The 17,066-nt window shown below is 36.9% G+C and overlaps 2 protein-coding genes across 11 annotated transcripts in view; one reads left to right on the plus strand and one right to left on the minus strand.

The window, feature by feature from the left end:
• Positions 1-2,805, plus strand: part of aatkb (apoptosis-associated tyrosine kinase b) — a 48,182-nt gene extending 45,377 nt beyond the window's left edge. For all 5 annotated transcript variants that reach the window (XM_026914762.3, XM_026914763.3, XM_026914764.3 and 2 more), the window contains 2 exons: positions 81-296; positions 522-2,805. In XM_026914762.3, the coding sequence (XP_026770563.2) occupies positions 81-296; positions 522-550 (245 nt within the window). In that variant the 3' untranslated portion in view covers positions 551-2,805. The remainder of the gene's footprint in view (positions 1-80; positions 297-521) is intronic.
• A 1,281-nt stretch (positions 2,806-4,086) lies between these two features.
• baiap2b (BAR/IMD domain containing adaptor protein 2b) overlaps positions 4,087-17,066 on the minus strand; it is a 58,568-nt gene continuing 45,588 nt past the window's right edge. For 2 of the 6 annotated variants that reach the window (XM_026915070.3, XM_026915065.3), the window contains 6 exons: positions 16,063-16,264; positions 15,236-15,437; positions 14,391-14,459; positions 13,922-14,084; positions 12,570-12,607; positions 7,926-8,308 (listed from right to left, as the gene is read on the minus strand). In XM_026915070.3, coding sequence (XP_026770871.2) covers positions 8,248-8,308; positions 12,570-12,607; positions 13,922-14,084; positions 14,391-14,459; positions 15,236-15,437; positions 16,063-16,264 — 735 coding nt within the window. In that variant the 3' untranslated portion in view covers positions 7,926-8,247. The other 4 variants (XM_026915069.3, XM_026915066.3, XM_026915067.3 and 1 more) reach the window with 4 other exon arrangements.

Below are 17,066 nucleotides of genomic sequence, written 5' to 3' on the forward strand. Positions count from 1 at the left end.
TCATTTCAATAAAGAGATATGATATTAAATATTGCTTTTTGCTATCTCATATGTATTCTCCTTATCCCCTTTGTTTTCAGGTACAGGGTTTGAGTGGGATGATGATTTCTCTTTGCTGCCACTACCCACCTCATCAAAGGAATCACCCCCAGACATCAAGGCTAAACCAAGCCTTCCACCCAGTGACACAAATAACAAGCCAGTAGAGCAATTCTCACGCTTCACAGTTTCTCCATCCCCAATTTCACGTTTCTCCATTACCCATGTTTCTGACTCTGATATGGATTCTGCAGGAGGTAAAATGCTTTTAAATTCACATATTTGATTAAACAATATTTATATTTCCACCTATCAGATAGCTCCACTTAATAGACTCTGTACAAATATTATCGATTTACAGCAGATAGCTTGCAAACTGTGTTTGTAAAGGATTCAATTCCTGAAAGAATTTAATTTCAGATGATTATAAAGTAAAATGGTCTCATAAATGCAAAATGCTCTGTTCTCCCATTGCCATACAGGAAGCAGTGAGGATGGGGATAGAGAATGAGCACTGCACACCACTGCCATCTATGTGGAGTGCTTTGCATGGACCTCTTTTCTTCACACCTACTGGTCTTTACATTGAAAATTATACTGTTTCAGAAAATGTTCGGGATCCCATCAAGGACAGTGCCTATTATTGTTTGCAACTAGTTACACAATGGTCATTAATGAACCAATCACAAATGAACACGTCTGTGGCCATTTGCTTTTTAAGAAGAATATTATAAATTGTGAAAATCTCAAGTAATACCATATTTGTTAAAATTCTACCTATTTTAAACTAGTGACAATTTTGAAAGAACTACAGTATATGGACTGTGAAGACATGGGATCTTTATAAAAGACATCACATATTTTCATGAATGATGGGTAAGATCTTGAAATGAAGGATACAATCAACATTTTTTTCCAGAAAAAATTGTAAAGCAAATCAAGAGAATTTTTTTCAAGGACTTTGACTTTGACTGTGAAGTAATGATGAACTAATGAACAATGTTGCTAATAATGATTTATGTTGCTAAAGGAAGAGAAATTAAGTGAGCCTACTGTTTGTCAATGGCTGATTTTGTTAGATTTTTTTTTTTTTTTTTTTTTTGAGAAAGCAAACTCACCTTCTTTTTACATTCTATTTCTTTGATTGGGTATCAGAGCAACAGCCTTGTGCCTATGTCACATAACAAAAAGTGGCAGACTTTTACAAGCTGCTTTAAAATGTTGGCGAGAGATGAAACACATAGCTGCCTTGAGTCAGCCATCTACTTGTAAGTAGCAGATTATACAGGGTCATGAAACATCATGATACTTAGACCAGCTCCTTCATGTTATTACAAATAAGATCTCTAATGAAATTCATATCTTTTGTCATTGTCTTAGATTTTTGGAGAGGCAAAGTTTGCCTGGTTGATGAATACAGTTCTACGAACTACTTTTTCAGTACTTACTTATTATTTTAATTTAAATTATTGTCAGTATCATGCAAAAAAGATTAATGGTTTTCAAAATCATGCTTTGCCGTCTACCCTGTCTTGGTTAAGCTTTAATAACCTCAATTCTATCTTCAACCGTGCTCACAGTTGCCCATAACATAAATCTTATTTAAAAAGGTTGCATTTTGGCCCTAGAATGAGAACTGCTAAAGAAACCCAAAATGGGAAAAAACAACATGATCATTTTAAATGCTTGAGAACATAGTTCTTGGTACTGGACCCTTTAGTCCTTTAGTCTGTAAAACATGCATTTTATGCTGAGCATGTATAACTGATGCTGTACATGTCTGCTACCTTTTGAGGACCAGAGCTGGGATGTGTTATCTTTAGGGTGTTTATAACAATTATTTTTAATTTAATACATGATGCCTGTCTTGTCACTTTTGAGAAATTTATAAAGTAATAGAAGGGAGAAAGACATACATTAATGGCATTTAATGCACAGCCTATGGACAATGTATTATTATGGTTATTTATTAGAATAGACAGAAACTACTGAACAAAATGTACTGTACTGATTGTTAAGTTGCAGAATTACTGTCCAAATTAAGTTTTCTTTTTACATTTTCTTGTGAACATTGTTGGGAAAAAAAGTAATTTTCTCTATTAGTAAGAAACTGTTTGACAAGATAAAGAGGAATTTAATGCACTCTGTAGATTTCTGTACTCTGGACCTGGGAAAGAAAAGAAAAATACCATCCTAACAATCCTCTCATGTTCAATGTTTGTTTGCCTCTTATGGCATCACTGTTCTAATTAGGTTAGCCTAGATTGAACTAGACAGCAATCTGTACTATTTTTGTATTCTATGAAACAGTTTTAAAATCCTAAACTGTATTATAATGTTGCTGGACTGTAAGAGTTTATCATCATATATCTGCTGCCAAAGAGAAGCATTCTACTGGTACACATGGGGTTGTTGGCTGGAATTGCTGGACACCAACATGACTTGATAATCATGAGGTGATGGACAATGTTCTTTCCTATGACTGTATTCATATGAATTCCAGCAAAAAGGGTCTCAGTCATTAGAATTCCCATGAATTTGTGTGAGATTATGGTGATTTACGGTGAAGGAAATCTTGTAGTTGAGTGTTGTGAGCAAAGATGTGGTTGAATGATGCTATGGTGTAGGAATTTAAAGATATAAATTGGTTGGGTTAAATGTTATGTGAAGGTTCCCATAAGTATCTGTCCCTCTTGGGTGTCACATGATCAGTGACTGTACACAAACAACAACAAAAAAAAATAAATTAATTGTTTGACATCTTTATCTCTCTTTGGTGCTGAATTCTGAAAATGTCTAGCTATTAGAACTCATCATGCACCAACTGCAGCTACTAAACACAGCAATCCAGCCATAAGTAAAAAGTCTCCTTGTAAAACACCAGACAACATTGTGAAATAAAACAAAATAACATCAGTCTGTTTTAAACCCCAAACAAAACAACCGTTCAATAAAACAAAAGAAAAACCAAACAGTCTGGTGTGGGTCATGCAACTTTGTGGGGCAGACCATTGTGTTTTGTGGTGCAGCACCCACATGGCCACATGGTACATCTCAATTCATCCAATCATGCATTTTCTGAAACTCATTTGTGGGAATAGTGTAATGGGAGATAAGTGTATCTAAAGGCAGCCCACTCTCCCAAATGTATAATTTGTGTTTGAGACAAAATGAAGCAATTGCTTAGTGATTTCTGGGCCTGTCTGCCAAAGACCTGCCCAGGTACTAACAGCAGGTGGCACAGAGTGTTTGAACGAGCCTCTAGCAATGGCATCTGTACCAGGCAAACTTGCCTTCTTATCTGTGAACACCAGCAAAGGTGTTCACTTTTTTCATATTATGGGACTGAGCAGCTGAGCCTACCTGTTAATGTTTCTGCTGCAACAATGCAGCAAAGGAGTTTAGCTTTTTCTTTTTAGAGGGCTCAGTAGGTGTGTCTTCTTTTCTCTGATATACTTACTGCAACAATGCATTGTCAGAGGAAAGTAGTAGTCAGCAGCATTCTCATAGCCTGCAAGGCACATTTAACACATCACTATCAGCATTAAATTCAGTTAGGGAACAGTTTGATAACTGCCCATCAAAAATGCTCAGGTCTCAAACATTGGGCCTTGATCATGTCCACCAACCACATCCATCAGGACCTAATAGAATAAACAGCTTGCCCTGGAATTTGAGAGGCTGAGAAAGTTGATAAAAGTTAAACAATTAACAAGTGATGAAAATGACTGCAATGAAATTACTGTAGATCGCTCTTTGCTTGGTGTCCACAGAATATCAAGCGTCAAACACTAGAATTACTGTCGCCCAAGGTGTGTATCAGCACATAGTCATTTGGTAGTGTTGATTTAACAATAACAAAATTGGGTTTACAGCAAGAAAACAAATAATTAGGGCAATATATTTTTATATGTTTGAATCCACTTGCTCAATTGCAAGCAAGGTATAAATAGGAATGAGGACAAAAGTGACCTAGTTTCAAAGGCTACCCACATATGGTCATGTGATGACAACTTTGTCATTTATATTTGGCAAGGCACATAGAAAGACTCCTTTAGTTCCAAAGGAACCGTTAGTTCCACCCTGGCTTTCCAGGTTGTCAGGGAGTAGAAATGCCTAAAAAACAGCAAGTAAAATTATTTAATTTATTTAATTTAATTATTTATAATTAAATTTAACCCAATAAATACACATGAAGGAATTTTATATAATTTGTTTATTTATATAACTTATTACATTAAGGTTTTGAAACATGGTGTTTGTGTGACAAATGAGAATTTTACAAGGTGCAAGAAATTGTAGAACACTGAAATTCTATTCTATCTATTTTAATATGGAAAAGAAAAAAAAATTATTAAATGAACTTTTAAACACAAAACAGGTATTCTGTACATAAACTACATTCAAAAAGAAAGAACAAGAAGGAAAAAGAACTATGATTATACAGCAATCCACTGTCTTTTAGTTCTCTTAGTTCCCTTTTGTCCTGTTAGTCACTTACAAAGATACAAAGATATACACACACACACACACACACACACACAGCCAGTCTAAAGTTTTTGAACACCTTATATTTTAGCAGTTTTGTTTAATGAAATTTGAAAATCTTACCAAGGAATAGGTATAAGTGAACTGAGAAATGTTAAACATGTCTTTGGAACAACCTAGATGTAATCAGAAAAGGCCAAAATCTTTGTCACTCTAAGTAGGCACTTGCAGCACACCACATATTTCCAGTTAAACCATATTTTACAGTTAATGCTAGCGCTGTCTAAGAGTCATTTATAGGCTTAACAGGTTTACCCTCCAAGTGAGTCTCCTTTTAATAAAGCACTAATTTAGAGTCCCATTAGGATCTGAGAGTGACCAGTTAATAAGTTCTACAAAGATTTATATCTCCTTATTTATTTACAATTTTGTTTGGTCTGTGGCAGTAACAGTGATTAACCTGTAATAAAACATGAGAAACTCCAGGTGGTCAAAAACATTTGGCTGGCAGTGTATATTTAACTGTACAATTCTGAACTGTGCTATGAAAATGTGTTACACATATTGCTCATACAGTTTCGTTTATAGTCAGAAGTGATAATGGTCATCTGTACATCTTAACACTATTTGTATAATTAAGCACAGCTGGATTTTAAACAGCATATATATATATATTGCTAATCTAATTGAATTTATTGCATTCTGTTAAATTTGTTAAAGCTCATTTAAGGTCTAAGAGCACCAATGTTGTTATTATATGGCTGTCTTGAATATGTGCTTACAGTAGATTATTATTGCAAATACTATGTAAAGAATACAAGACTTCAGTAGAGCATTTGAAAAAATGCCTGGCCTGTTAGACTAAATGCGTTAATGAAACTTGATCACCAGAACAAATGATGATTAAATATGCTTAATGAAATTACAGAAGGTTTTTTTACGCCTTGCATGATTATGCTGTCATGCAATCCTAGTGCTTATTATTATTATTATTATTATTATTATTATTATTATTATTAGTACTACTACTACTACTACTACTACTAATAATAATAATAATAATAATGTACAACAAAGTGTATTTGCAGGTAAAAGTTGGTAACAGTATCTGTGCCATGTTTCACCGTTGTAAATACAGTCCCAGTTTAGCCTGTGTAATCATGGCACATGCATAAAAGTGTAGCAGCTTTACTTGGAGGTCTCTTTATTAAAGCTGCTGTTTAGAAAGGAGGACTGTAGATGTGAGGTCCTCAGCGGTGACCAGCTTACATCTCTGCTTGTGGATGGAGCTGTTGTGGCACTGTCAGGACATGAAGGTACTGAAAGGATCTGGACGTCTACAAACACAAACCACAACACTGACTATTCACTCTACAGAGGAACGTAACGTGGAGTTGTTCAAAAGGCCTGCTGTCTGTATACATGCTAAAAGCAGATCCACTGTGCCAAAACTGAGCCAGTTGTTTGACATGCAATGTAATTACAAAGGAGGGTTTCCAAAAAATGCTAAAGCTTGAATTTCACTTATTAATATAAAATCTGATATGCATAATACTTTGGCAGTCACATACTGTACGTGGTTTGCAAGCAGTTGCAATGAGAATTATTTGCATTTCAAGGAATACAATTGTGCAACAATCTTTTATTCTTCCACTGAATCAAGCTTTTGGTTAAATGTTAGATTATTTAAGTTGCACAAGTTTATTCCTAAAATGAAGGACACTAAGAAATTCCAACAATTCCAAAAATTCTTTAGGTGAGTTGGGATGGAGAGTGAAAAAAGCCAATTAACGCCATGAGCAATGGTCCATGAAGAAAGTCAAATCTTAACTTTTCATGGCTGAATGCAAAAGGCAATAAGTCACTTACGTCATTATTGCTCATTCAAAAGCGGGCAAATTCAGGGCCCATGCTGAAAGAATAAAAAGAAACCTTATGTTTGAAAGCTTGTCTTAATTAGCAAAAAGTTATAACTTTGGATCTAATTAATTTGACAGCATGGCTTCTAAAAGTGGTTACAATTAGCAGACTCACATAGTTCATATTTTGTTACAGTTTACATATTGCCATATATGAAATATGTAAAAGTATTACATATGTCTCTGTATGATGAATAAAGTTCTTCTTCTCTTGTTGCCATTGTGATAAAAAAAAGCAACTTTAATCTCTTAAACTCTCAGATAATTATTCAATTTTTCATCTTAAAGCATATTATCTAGTAACTAGTATGAATTATTCAATAAGCATAGCAAAACAAATGGGAAAGGTTTGCAGAACAAGGAATCCAAGCCTGGACGTGCCAACAGCTCCTGGAGTAAAGGGTCAATGATTATCAATAGTTACAAACGGGATTACTAACATGTGTGTTAATGAAAGAGAAAATACAGCACCTCTGTAAATTAAGATTCTTAAAGGGCAAACTAGCAAAGGGATGAACAAACAAACAAAAACACAAGATACATATGACAGTGAAGTGAAGAGAGCATATTAAAGCTCAAAACATATATATTTCACTCACCACAGACTCTGGCTCATTTATTCATGACACTTATGACTTCATATATAAAGGTAAGAAAACCATCTGGGGATGCTAGAAGTGCTGCTTTTCTCAGGTAATTGAATATAGAATTAGCTCAAAAATAGACCAAAGGGTGGAAGATTTTTTTTTTTAATTAAGTAAACAGTATGTTGTTAGTCTAAAGCTTGAAAAGTGTGCCATGGATACAGTAATGGGAAAATCACAGTGTTACACTTAACAGGCTTTTAATATCTATAGTGATGATGGGGTCACATGCCAAAAATGAATCCAGTATGTGTGATAGTCTGGGAAAACCCTTCACATGGTGAAATTCTGACATATTTCTACTTTATAGATTTCTAAAATCTACAGGCCTGACCTGCAGATATGCTTCTCTTTTGCATGTATCTTAACCAGAAGTAAACGTACAACATTTAAAGTAAGGTTAGCACCAAAAGTGAAAAGGGAGAATGTTACATTTAAAGATATAGATTTTATTCTAATATTACTTGATCAAAATGTGAGATTCAACATGTGAGAGAATCATACTAACATGATATTTGCAAGAAGATAAATCCTAGGCAAGATAAAAACTTTCCTTGTTGTTTGGTGAAATATATTTATGGCAAAAAACAAAAACCCAATTTTGGCCCAAATCTGATTTTCGTTAGTCTTTTTTTCAGCCACAGAGAAATCAGACAGGTTTTCCCAAACTGACACTCATATACGTAGTAGAGTTGTGAAACGGGTTACTTGTAGGACAAATTATTGCTGAACTTTATTACATAAGTGTTAAACAATTTCTATAGCAAAAAAACAAACAGAGTTATGAAGATGTGAGTCCAGACATGAGTTAATCAAAGACAGCTTGAGGAATGACTCCATGCTCTCATCTCAATATAGAGTTTTATTCAGGTTTTCGAAGTAGAAAGTCACCATACATTTGAGGTTATGCTGCAACATTACACTGTTTTTGGTGTTCCCCTAAAATGCATGCATGTATATATATATAGTATATTCCCTCTGTATAATATTCGAGGGTTTATTTATTTATATTATTTATATTATTTATTTATTTATTTTTTAGAGCTTTACAACCAAATGTTAGCATTCCGAAGCACAAAGACAGACTGAGTAGATCGAGTGTTTCCATTTGGGCACCAGGACTGAGGAGAACGTGGCAGTCATGCCTCGGCTTTATTCTAATGCAGAAAGAAGAAGCACTGGCAGCTTCCAGTCGTTGACCCCTTACTGCTTTTGTGTCTAAATTTACCAAAACAGAGATGGACAGGGTTGGCAAAAAAGGAAAGGAAGAGTTAAGATTTGTCACACACAGAGAAAGACAAATGGAGAGGTGAGAAGACAACAGAAGGAGAGAGACAGATGCAGCCACTGAAAAAAATCATGTCTTCAGACACAGAGAGTTTTCTAATGTGTAACACTTTACATCACTTTCCACTGGGAGGCATGTATAATCATGAGATGTTTCAAGCATTAAATTACGCCTTCAAACAGCAAATGCAGTCAGTGTGAGTGGGGGATCTGGGAAACAGCTGCAAGTGACCGTTCTCAATGGGGACAAGAGCAGGACTTTAAAGATGCACACAGTGCTAATGATCAGAACAGTACATTACGATGTATAGCTCATTACTTGGCTACTTGGTACAACAGAAAACAAAAACACACATAACATAACATCATTTTTCATCCATTATTCAGAAAGTGAGTGGTGGGGAAGAAGAATGATTTTAATTTACCACAACCTCACGAGAGCTAAGAGAAGGCTAGAGCACCTAAAAGACTAATTTTGACTGGATTTGTATTACAGCATCAAATAAACAGAAGAACATCACGTTCTACCTATCATTTGACTTACTTATAGTTAGCTCAGTGATTGCTGTTGTTTGTAGTCAGTACAGCTTTTTTTCAGCACAGAAGGACAAATACATGTTGGTATTAATAAATACAGCAAATGTAACAGACCATGAGCACCAGTGAGCACCAAAATAATCTGACTTATTCATCTTAAGGAACCACTTTTTGTAACGATGGTGGATCCAGAGCCTATCTCATGCCAATCCATTGCAAGGCACACAAACATTCATATCCCTGGGCAATTTCGAGTTGCCAATCCACCTGCTAGCATGTTTTTGGGGCGTTTGAGGAAACTGGAGAACTCACGCAGACATGGAAGACAGTAACCTGAGCTCAGGGTCAAACCAGGGACCTTGAAGCTATGAGGAAACAACCCTACCACTGTGCCACCACCCTGCCATCTTGTCACATCTACACAGTTAATTTAAATATGTACAAGAGGCACAGCTTCCCAGGAAATGATGCTTCTGACTAGGAAAATCAACGGCATGTATTTTTTAATTAAAAACATCCATGTTTTCATTCAGGCCTTTGGAATGCAGTTTGGATAGTGATGGAACTGTTTAGTCTTGGTTAGATGTGTGAAGCTAGACAGCTACAGAGATAGATCTGTACTTTTATTTCTGTGATGTGTCTGTAATGGGATTTTGGGACTGATATAATTTAGATTCTGTCTTGGACATTCTACTTGTTTCAAAAACAGCCATATGGATACAGACATAGCCATAAAAACACAATGTGCCACCAATTTCTGTCATTTATTCTTCAGGGATTTAGTAAACTGATAGGAGCACAAATGAAGAATGAGCTGTCTTCCACAGAACGTCCTAAATGTTAAGTGCAATAAAAAAAGAACTTTCAGACTTTGGCTGACTGTGAGAATTACATCACTTTTGTAAGGACTTAGAGTAGAAAAGCTCATTTGTCTGACAACGTAAAAGAGCTCTTCCTTCACTTAAAATGTAAAAAATGTAAAACGTCAAGCAGCCAGTCATTACTGCAGCCTCATCTGCACTCCATTTATAGATTTTGGACCCATTTCTGTAACCCAAAGAATGTGCACTTTCAATATGCATGAAAGAAAAGCAAGAGTTACATATACACTGTTTTACTGAGTCCATTTCAGTGAGCTCATTAAAAATAGACCCGAAGTCCTCAAAACTGAAGAGCTGTGAGAACGATCAAGCCCGAGTATTCTGCATTTCTGTTCCGTGGAGATTTATAGGAGCTAACGAGTGGTGTAATAGGAGGGAAAGGGAAGGTGGGTGTTTCTCCTCTTCTTTGGTGGGTGAAAAGGTGGATGGACGAGTGAGGGAAACAACCGAGTGAGGGAGTGAGGGGAGAAGGACGGATGGTGTCTGTGTGTCTGTCCTTTCACACTGTCGAAATCAATTTGACCTCCGAACTGTGGAACAAGAAGAGGGAGAGGCTGCCAGGTTGGGTTCAGACAAACACCCACACAAACAACAACAGCGCAACACTGCAGGATGAGCACAAGGAGCTCAGTGAATGACACAAAGCTACGGCTAATTATGCTAAGTTTAGTCATCAATGTTAAATGGTGATATAATTGAAGGCATAATTAAACTAACAATGCTAATGCTGCAGGAAACGAATAAAAGCAGATAGCCGCCATTTAGCATGGCATCATTTGCATAATGCTAATTGGTGGCCGGTGGCTTTTACTCATCATTAGCATTCTGTTTAATGTTTTTAACCTCAAGCTAATGGTAGTGGAATGGGATCCTGTCTGAGGTGGTATTTTTTGCAGTACAGCTGTTGTGTGATTAAAAATCCTACAAAAAACAAAAGGCAGTGCTATGCTGCTTGATGAGGAATATTTTAGCAATTCTCATGAAATAACCAAACAAAAGCTCTGTTAAAATAAATAAATAAATATATAAATAAGCTCTGACAGTTATCCATGCATGTTAATTTAATCCATGTATATTACTTCAACTGTACTGTAAAAAACACTAATACATCTGAATAGAGGGATTATACAGCTCCTTGTGATATCTGGCAGGACGTGGGGGTTACAGTAGGCTTAGACTATTTTCCTAGCTTTTGCTTAATTCTTGTCCCACTACATAACTCAAAAGCTGAAAGATACAAAAGGACTAAAATACAGAGACCAACATGGAATAAGCAAAAGCAAGGGTCAAAAACAAACACAAAATGGAATGGGATAACGAAACAAACAATAAAGCAAAGAAATATAGAATCCATAGAATGGGATATGAATTTAAATCCTGTAGTCTACAAGGAAAAGGAACATTCCCCATAGATGAACAAAGATATTTCTACCCTGCTGAAAAAAAACCACACCTCAGACTTCTGCTGCATTCATGATAACTGTTCCCCCCGACTTGCAAATTCTCAGAGTTCGCAAAACCTTAAATGTCACTAAAAATGGCCATATGGAAAAAACAATAAGAAACTATACTTATTGTACTACAAGCACCCCAGAAGAGCACAGGTGCATGAAGTCAGTGTTTACCTTAAAGTGTTTTGCAGCAATTTTTTTTACTGACTATTCAAATCTGATTAGTCAGAAGGATTCATTTTCTATACCAGCAGCTCTGACAGTAGTACCATCTGCAAGGTCTACATCAATGCACTTGTTCCATTTGTATCGTAACAACTTACATGGGGACTTGTATTCTGGATGCTCCACAACAGGCAGATTAAAACAAAAGTAATTGTCAATATGGTGAGGTTTTCTGTGAGGATAATTTAATTTAAAACTTATGGAAGGAGTCTCTAGCGTCAGTGCTTTGTACTTTGCACTTTCTCTGTAACATGACAAGCCGCACTTTTGGCCTTATTAACTTTAAGAGAGAGAGTGGGAATTACAAACTATGTGGCCATTCGAATAGATTTTTCCTGTTCAGAAGTCAGAAACATCCCAGTTTCCACTTAGTCATGAATGCAGCATTAGCTAATTAGCTGGTCTGGTGCTGGTTGACTAGCAGAACACTACAGCTAAAGCAGATCTTGCTGGTTGCTTGCATGTCACCAGTACACATTATACTGGTAATGCTGGTGACCAGCTCTGCTGGGCCAAGCTCTTTATTTTCTTTTCAGCAGGCAGAATAAAAGTATTGCACAAATATGGACTTTGCTTTTTCAATGGTGTTCAAACAAAGTTGTGTGGCACCATCATCACACGTAAAGAAACCTGATGATAGAATGCTTGTCATCTATGGAAGAGAAGTTTTTTTGGAAATCACCATGGTAAATAACTATAATGGGGTACTTCTAAGGATTTTCAAACCCATTTAAACAACAGGAGGTTTCACCTCCATCTGTTCATCATGGGTTTGGGTGCACTGATTGGTCACCCGCCCACCTGATCAAGTTTTAGCCAAGAGCTCCACAACCTTCTATTATAGACGCCCGCTCCAGCTGCAGGTCAAGCAGACAGAAGCTGTTGCTTGCCACATTCATAATATTTTTGGATTAACTAAGTGATAATTTAGTTGAATAAAACTAAAAAGTCAATACATAATAGAAAATGGGAAAATGAAAAATAGAAAACACTTAAACAGAATTTAAAACCTCCCTAATGCATATTATTTACTGACCGAACAATTCTACAATAACTCTAAGTGCTCTATGATTAAACTCTAATATCTGAAAGTCTTACCTTGTTGGGAAACGGGCCTCATAGCTGTCAAGCCCTTGCTGTGGGAAAAGAAAAACACTGTGTAATTAATCTGCTTAATGAGGCTGCATAATAGCACAGCTAGTGTGAATCTCAAATCCTCAACCTCCATTAAATATGAGGTTCAAGTGTATGAGACTCTGAATGTCCTCTAGGTGGCAGTAGTAGTGTGTTAAATTGGCACTATAAAGTGTGTTAAAGTACACTACAGTCTGGGCAGACAGAATAAGCTTGAACATAGTGTACAGGACACATGGTGACAGTCTGATGTAAGTGTACAGGGTGTAGTAGATTTAAGCATCACTCCTCTGTCAGTTAGGATAACACTCAGAACATACACTACATGTCAAAAGTATGGAAGTATGGAAGCAAGCAGTGTTTAATCAAGTTTTATAATTTTCAATCAGTTTAACATTACTCTTACTTTAATGCATTATAGTGGGACCTCACAGCCAGTCACTTAAAATGACCAGTTTGGAATTATTTGCAAACTAATTTAACCAATTTGTTTCAATCTATATAATGAAATGTTCTTGTTAAAGCTAAACAGAAAGATTTTGAAGAATGTAGTGTTTCAGCAAAAACCAAATAAGAATTAGTGATATTCTATTGCTTGAATTCATTTTAATCTATTCAGTCAAACCATTTTTCCACATTAATTATCATATTAGTGTCAATTATTTCTTGAATGTATTGAATTTTAATGTTTCTCCCTCCCACATAGTTGCTTACACACTGAAGGCCTATACACCATTATTCCAGTCATCTAGTTACACTGCTCTCTGTCTCTCTCTCTGTCTCTCTCTCTGTCTCTCTCTCTGTCTCTCTCTCTGTCTCTCTCTCTGTCTCTCTCTCTGTCTCTCTCTCTGTCTCTCTCTCTGTCTCTCTCTCTGTCTCTCTCTCGTCCCAGCCTCTTCTCATATGCAAACACACATTGCTGGGGGTAATGTTCTGAAACGTCCTTTATGCTGGCGGCTCTGATGGAGCTTGTCCCCGCTGGGCTGTTGAGCATGTGCAGACCAGCTGCATCTCGCTTCATTTATTTTAGGTTTCATTCCTCATATGCTATAAACATTTCTGAGGATGTACGCACGTGCACAACCTGTACGTACACTGAAATTAGAAGGGTCTTGGCTGCAAATTGTTTGAGTTACTAGGCCATTTTACTTAATAAATTGACAATTTAATGTATACATTTATACTTATATTCACTGAGGTGCCAGTGTATTGAGTATACTGATCTTGTAACTAATCAACTGAAGTATGGAGGAGTGCACATAATACAGTATATTGGGAGACTGCTCATATGTATGTATGTGTGTGTGCGTGTGTACCTGTGAAAATCCTGGCGTCGCCACACTGTATGTTCTCTGATGTCTGCCCAGTGAGGCGTTCTGTGCCATTAGCCGAGAGGTGGAGCTGTAATCGGGAGACGGCAGAACCATCGGTTCCCTCTCTAGAAGATTCCCTGTGCTGCAGCTCCTACCATGCTGAAAACTACACACAAACTTTATATTAGTCAACTACCAATTAAACACGCACTGAGTAAACTGTTCTAACAGTAAAATCAGTGATGATAAATTAATGCACAGTTAACTTCACTTTAACTTTATAGCCATTAATTTAGCTCTGGTGAATTTATCATGTTCCTACACATACATTCTCTTCTTAAAAACAACTGTCCATATGTCAAATCAGTGGACTGTTTAAAAAAAAAAAAAAAAAAAAAAAGTCTAGGCGATGAAGAGGCAGGTCTAAATTCCCACCTGGGGAAAGGTATTTATTGTGACTGTTTTGTTTTACCTGACGCCGAGTCGGCTGCTGTCTGTCTCAGGGATCACTCTGGTGTAGGAGAAGGGGAACCATCCTCGCCTGGTGTATACAAATACAAATTCAACATCAAGCACAATTCGTATGAGCAATATATACTTCACCAGTTTAGTTCCTGATCTAATGAGTGCAATGTGAAATAGTAGAATAAAACTAACTAACGACAGCTTTAGCAAGACTTTCTCTCATGTCTGTCTTAGAATAGATTTTTGCTAGAACGTAATGACTGTAGTGCTGAATTTACACCAAAGAGTGGAATATTCAAAGCATTTATTTAAAGATTTTATCAACTACCCATTTTATCACACATTACGATTTTATCGTACCATTAAATACGATTAAACAGGTTTTCTGTTTGAGTAAGCAGGTTTTCTGTTTGAGTAAACAGGGTTTCTGTTAAAGTAAACAGGGTTTCTGTTTGAGTAAACAGGGTTTCTGTTAAAGTAAACAGGGTTTCTGTTAAAGTAAACAGGGTTTCTGTTTGAGTAAACAGGGTTTTTGTTAAAGTAAACAGGGTTTCTGTTTGAGTAAACAGGGTTTCTGTTAAAGTAAACAGGGTTTCTGTTTGAGTAAACAGTAAAAAGTATTTTGAACAAGAAAACAGAATTAAACAGGATTTTGTTTGAGTAAACAACTTTTTGTTTGAGTAAACAGTTTGAATAGACAGTTGTTTGAGTAAACATGTTTTCTGTTTGAGTACATAGTTTTTTGTTCAAGTAAACGGGTTTTCTACTTGATTAAACAGGTTTTCTGTTCAAGAGAAAAGCAATGTGTTTCAGAGCAATGTGTCGAAATTATTTTAAATACGTGCCACTCACATCCTGGTTTTCTCACTCTCTCCATAGTGCCAACCATCCCGGGCCTCGGGCACCAGCAGTGTGATAATGTCGCCTTCAGTGAAGCTGAGCAGTGTGTTGTTGTCTCCGGCTGAGTGTGAAAAGATTGCCTGGACACGGGTTCGCCCATTCCTCTCCAGGCCAGCCGCCACTGAGCTCGACCTAGGCAGTGTCTGTGTCTCTGCTGTGTTCAAAGGTAAAACAGTTAGAGGTCTAGTAACAGTCAGAGGCATGACCGATCAAAAGAAGGGCAAAGGGGGCGGTTGAAGTGGGCAAAACAAGTCAAAACAGTATGATAAAGCAAATTTCCACTATGGTATTTAACTAAGGTACAGAGGTGTTCTATATATCATACATCTGTAGGAACAAACAGGGGTCACAATATTTATATACATTGCACATTTCATCTGTTTTCCTCCAGAACTTTGCTTTTAAAGCACCTGAAAATACCATCAGACACCAGCTGTGTCCTTCACCCATTTTCCTGGCTTTTTAAAGCCTGTCCTTTCTATTCCCTCCAGTTCTGGCCTGTTTTCATTAAGCATGTTTGGACTCATATAGCCAGAGTTCAAGAGAAACTGTCTTCTAATGGAGAGAGAGAGAGAGAAAGGTAGGATTGCTGCAGCAAGTCACCTACTTTTATCCGGAAACGACAACTGTCCTTACATATCCCATCCAGTTAAAGGAATAGCCAGTGGCTGAAGTTAGCTAAAGCCCCTCCCTTTAGTGTGTATATAACAAGTATAATAATTTTCCAAAAAAAAAAGAAAAATCATTGTTAGACTTCTCAAAAGTCTACATGTACTTACCCAGAGTGCTCTTGCCCTTGATGGGTGCCACTTTTCGGACAGGCAGTGTGTTGGAGTAGATCTCACCGCTGTGCCGGTGGACCTGTGTTGAGGCCGATTTGCCTTGTGCAGCTTGGCTATCCATCCAGTGCTGGTAGTCCTCTCCTCCATGTGCCCCAGCTGTTCCATTCAACATTGGAACACTTTCCATTCCCATCATCCTCTGGGGGAGGCAGCAGAAATGTGCCAGGTCATTACAGAGTCCTTTATTAAAATCAGCATTATTCTTATTCAATAGCTTCTGCTTGGTTTCGGGTTCGCTGACACCAGCAAATAAACATTAGGTTTCCTCTGAAATAGTACATTTCTCTAAAATGTTAAACTACTCAAACATCTCAGTGTTTCTGTACGTTCTGCTAAAAATGCCATGGTGTGAAGTTACTAAAAAGTTCTGTATAGCTTTCAAGAAAATGCACTAATTTATGTACAACTGATTAGTAGCTGTATACCCCTTTTCTCAGTCATTACAAACAAACCTAGGCATACAGTATCTTGTATTAAAGACATATGCATAAAATCATTACACTACAACATAGAACTGTGTTCCAAATTTATGCAGGAAAACTGCTGTAGGCTGAAATTGTCTGTCAGATTTAAGCATAGTGCAGATACAGTGAAAAGGGAGTACATTTTCTCTTTTGTAATAACCCACTATAAATGAAGCTCCAGGGTTGGTCTTTTAATATCACTACTATTGAGAAAAAAAGCAGGACAGAAACAGAATAGATCCCCATGGCTGTTTCAAGTTACACTGGGCAAAAGTTATGATTTCACTATTTAATTAATTAAACACATTAATTAACTTGAAAGTTTTGTGTTGGCGCAGAAAATAGCGTTTCCTCTGGGTTCTCTGGTCTCCTCCCACCTCCCAAAAACATGTTGGCAGGTGGACGGGGTACTCTAAATTGCCTCTAGATGTGAATGAGTGCGCCTGGTGCTTTGCGAAGGACTGGTATCCAAAATGT

Source organism: Pangasianodon hypophthalmus, chromosome 12 (assembly GCF_027358585.1).
Source record: "Pangasianodon hypophthalmus isolate fPanHyp1 chromosome 12, fPanHyp1.pri, whole genome shotgun sequence".
Taxonomy (NCBI): domain Eukaryota; kingdom Metazoa; phylum Chordata; class Actinopteri; order Siluriformes; family Pangasiidae; genus Pangasianodon; species Pangasianodon hypophthalmus.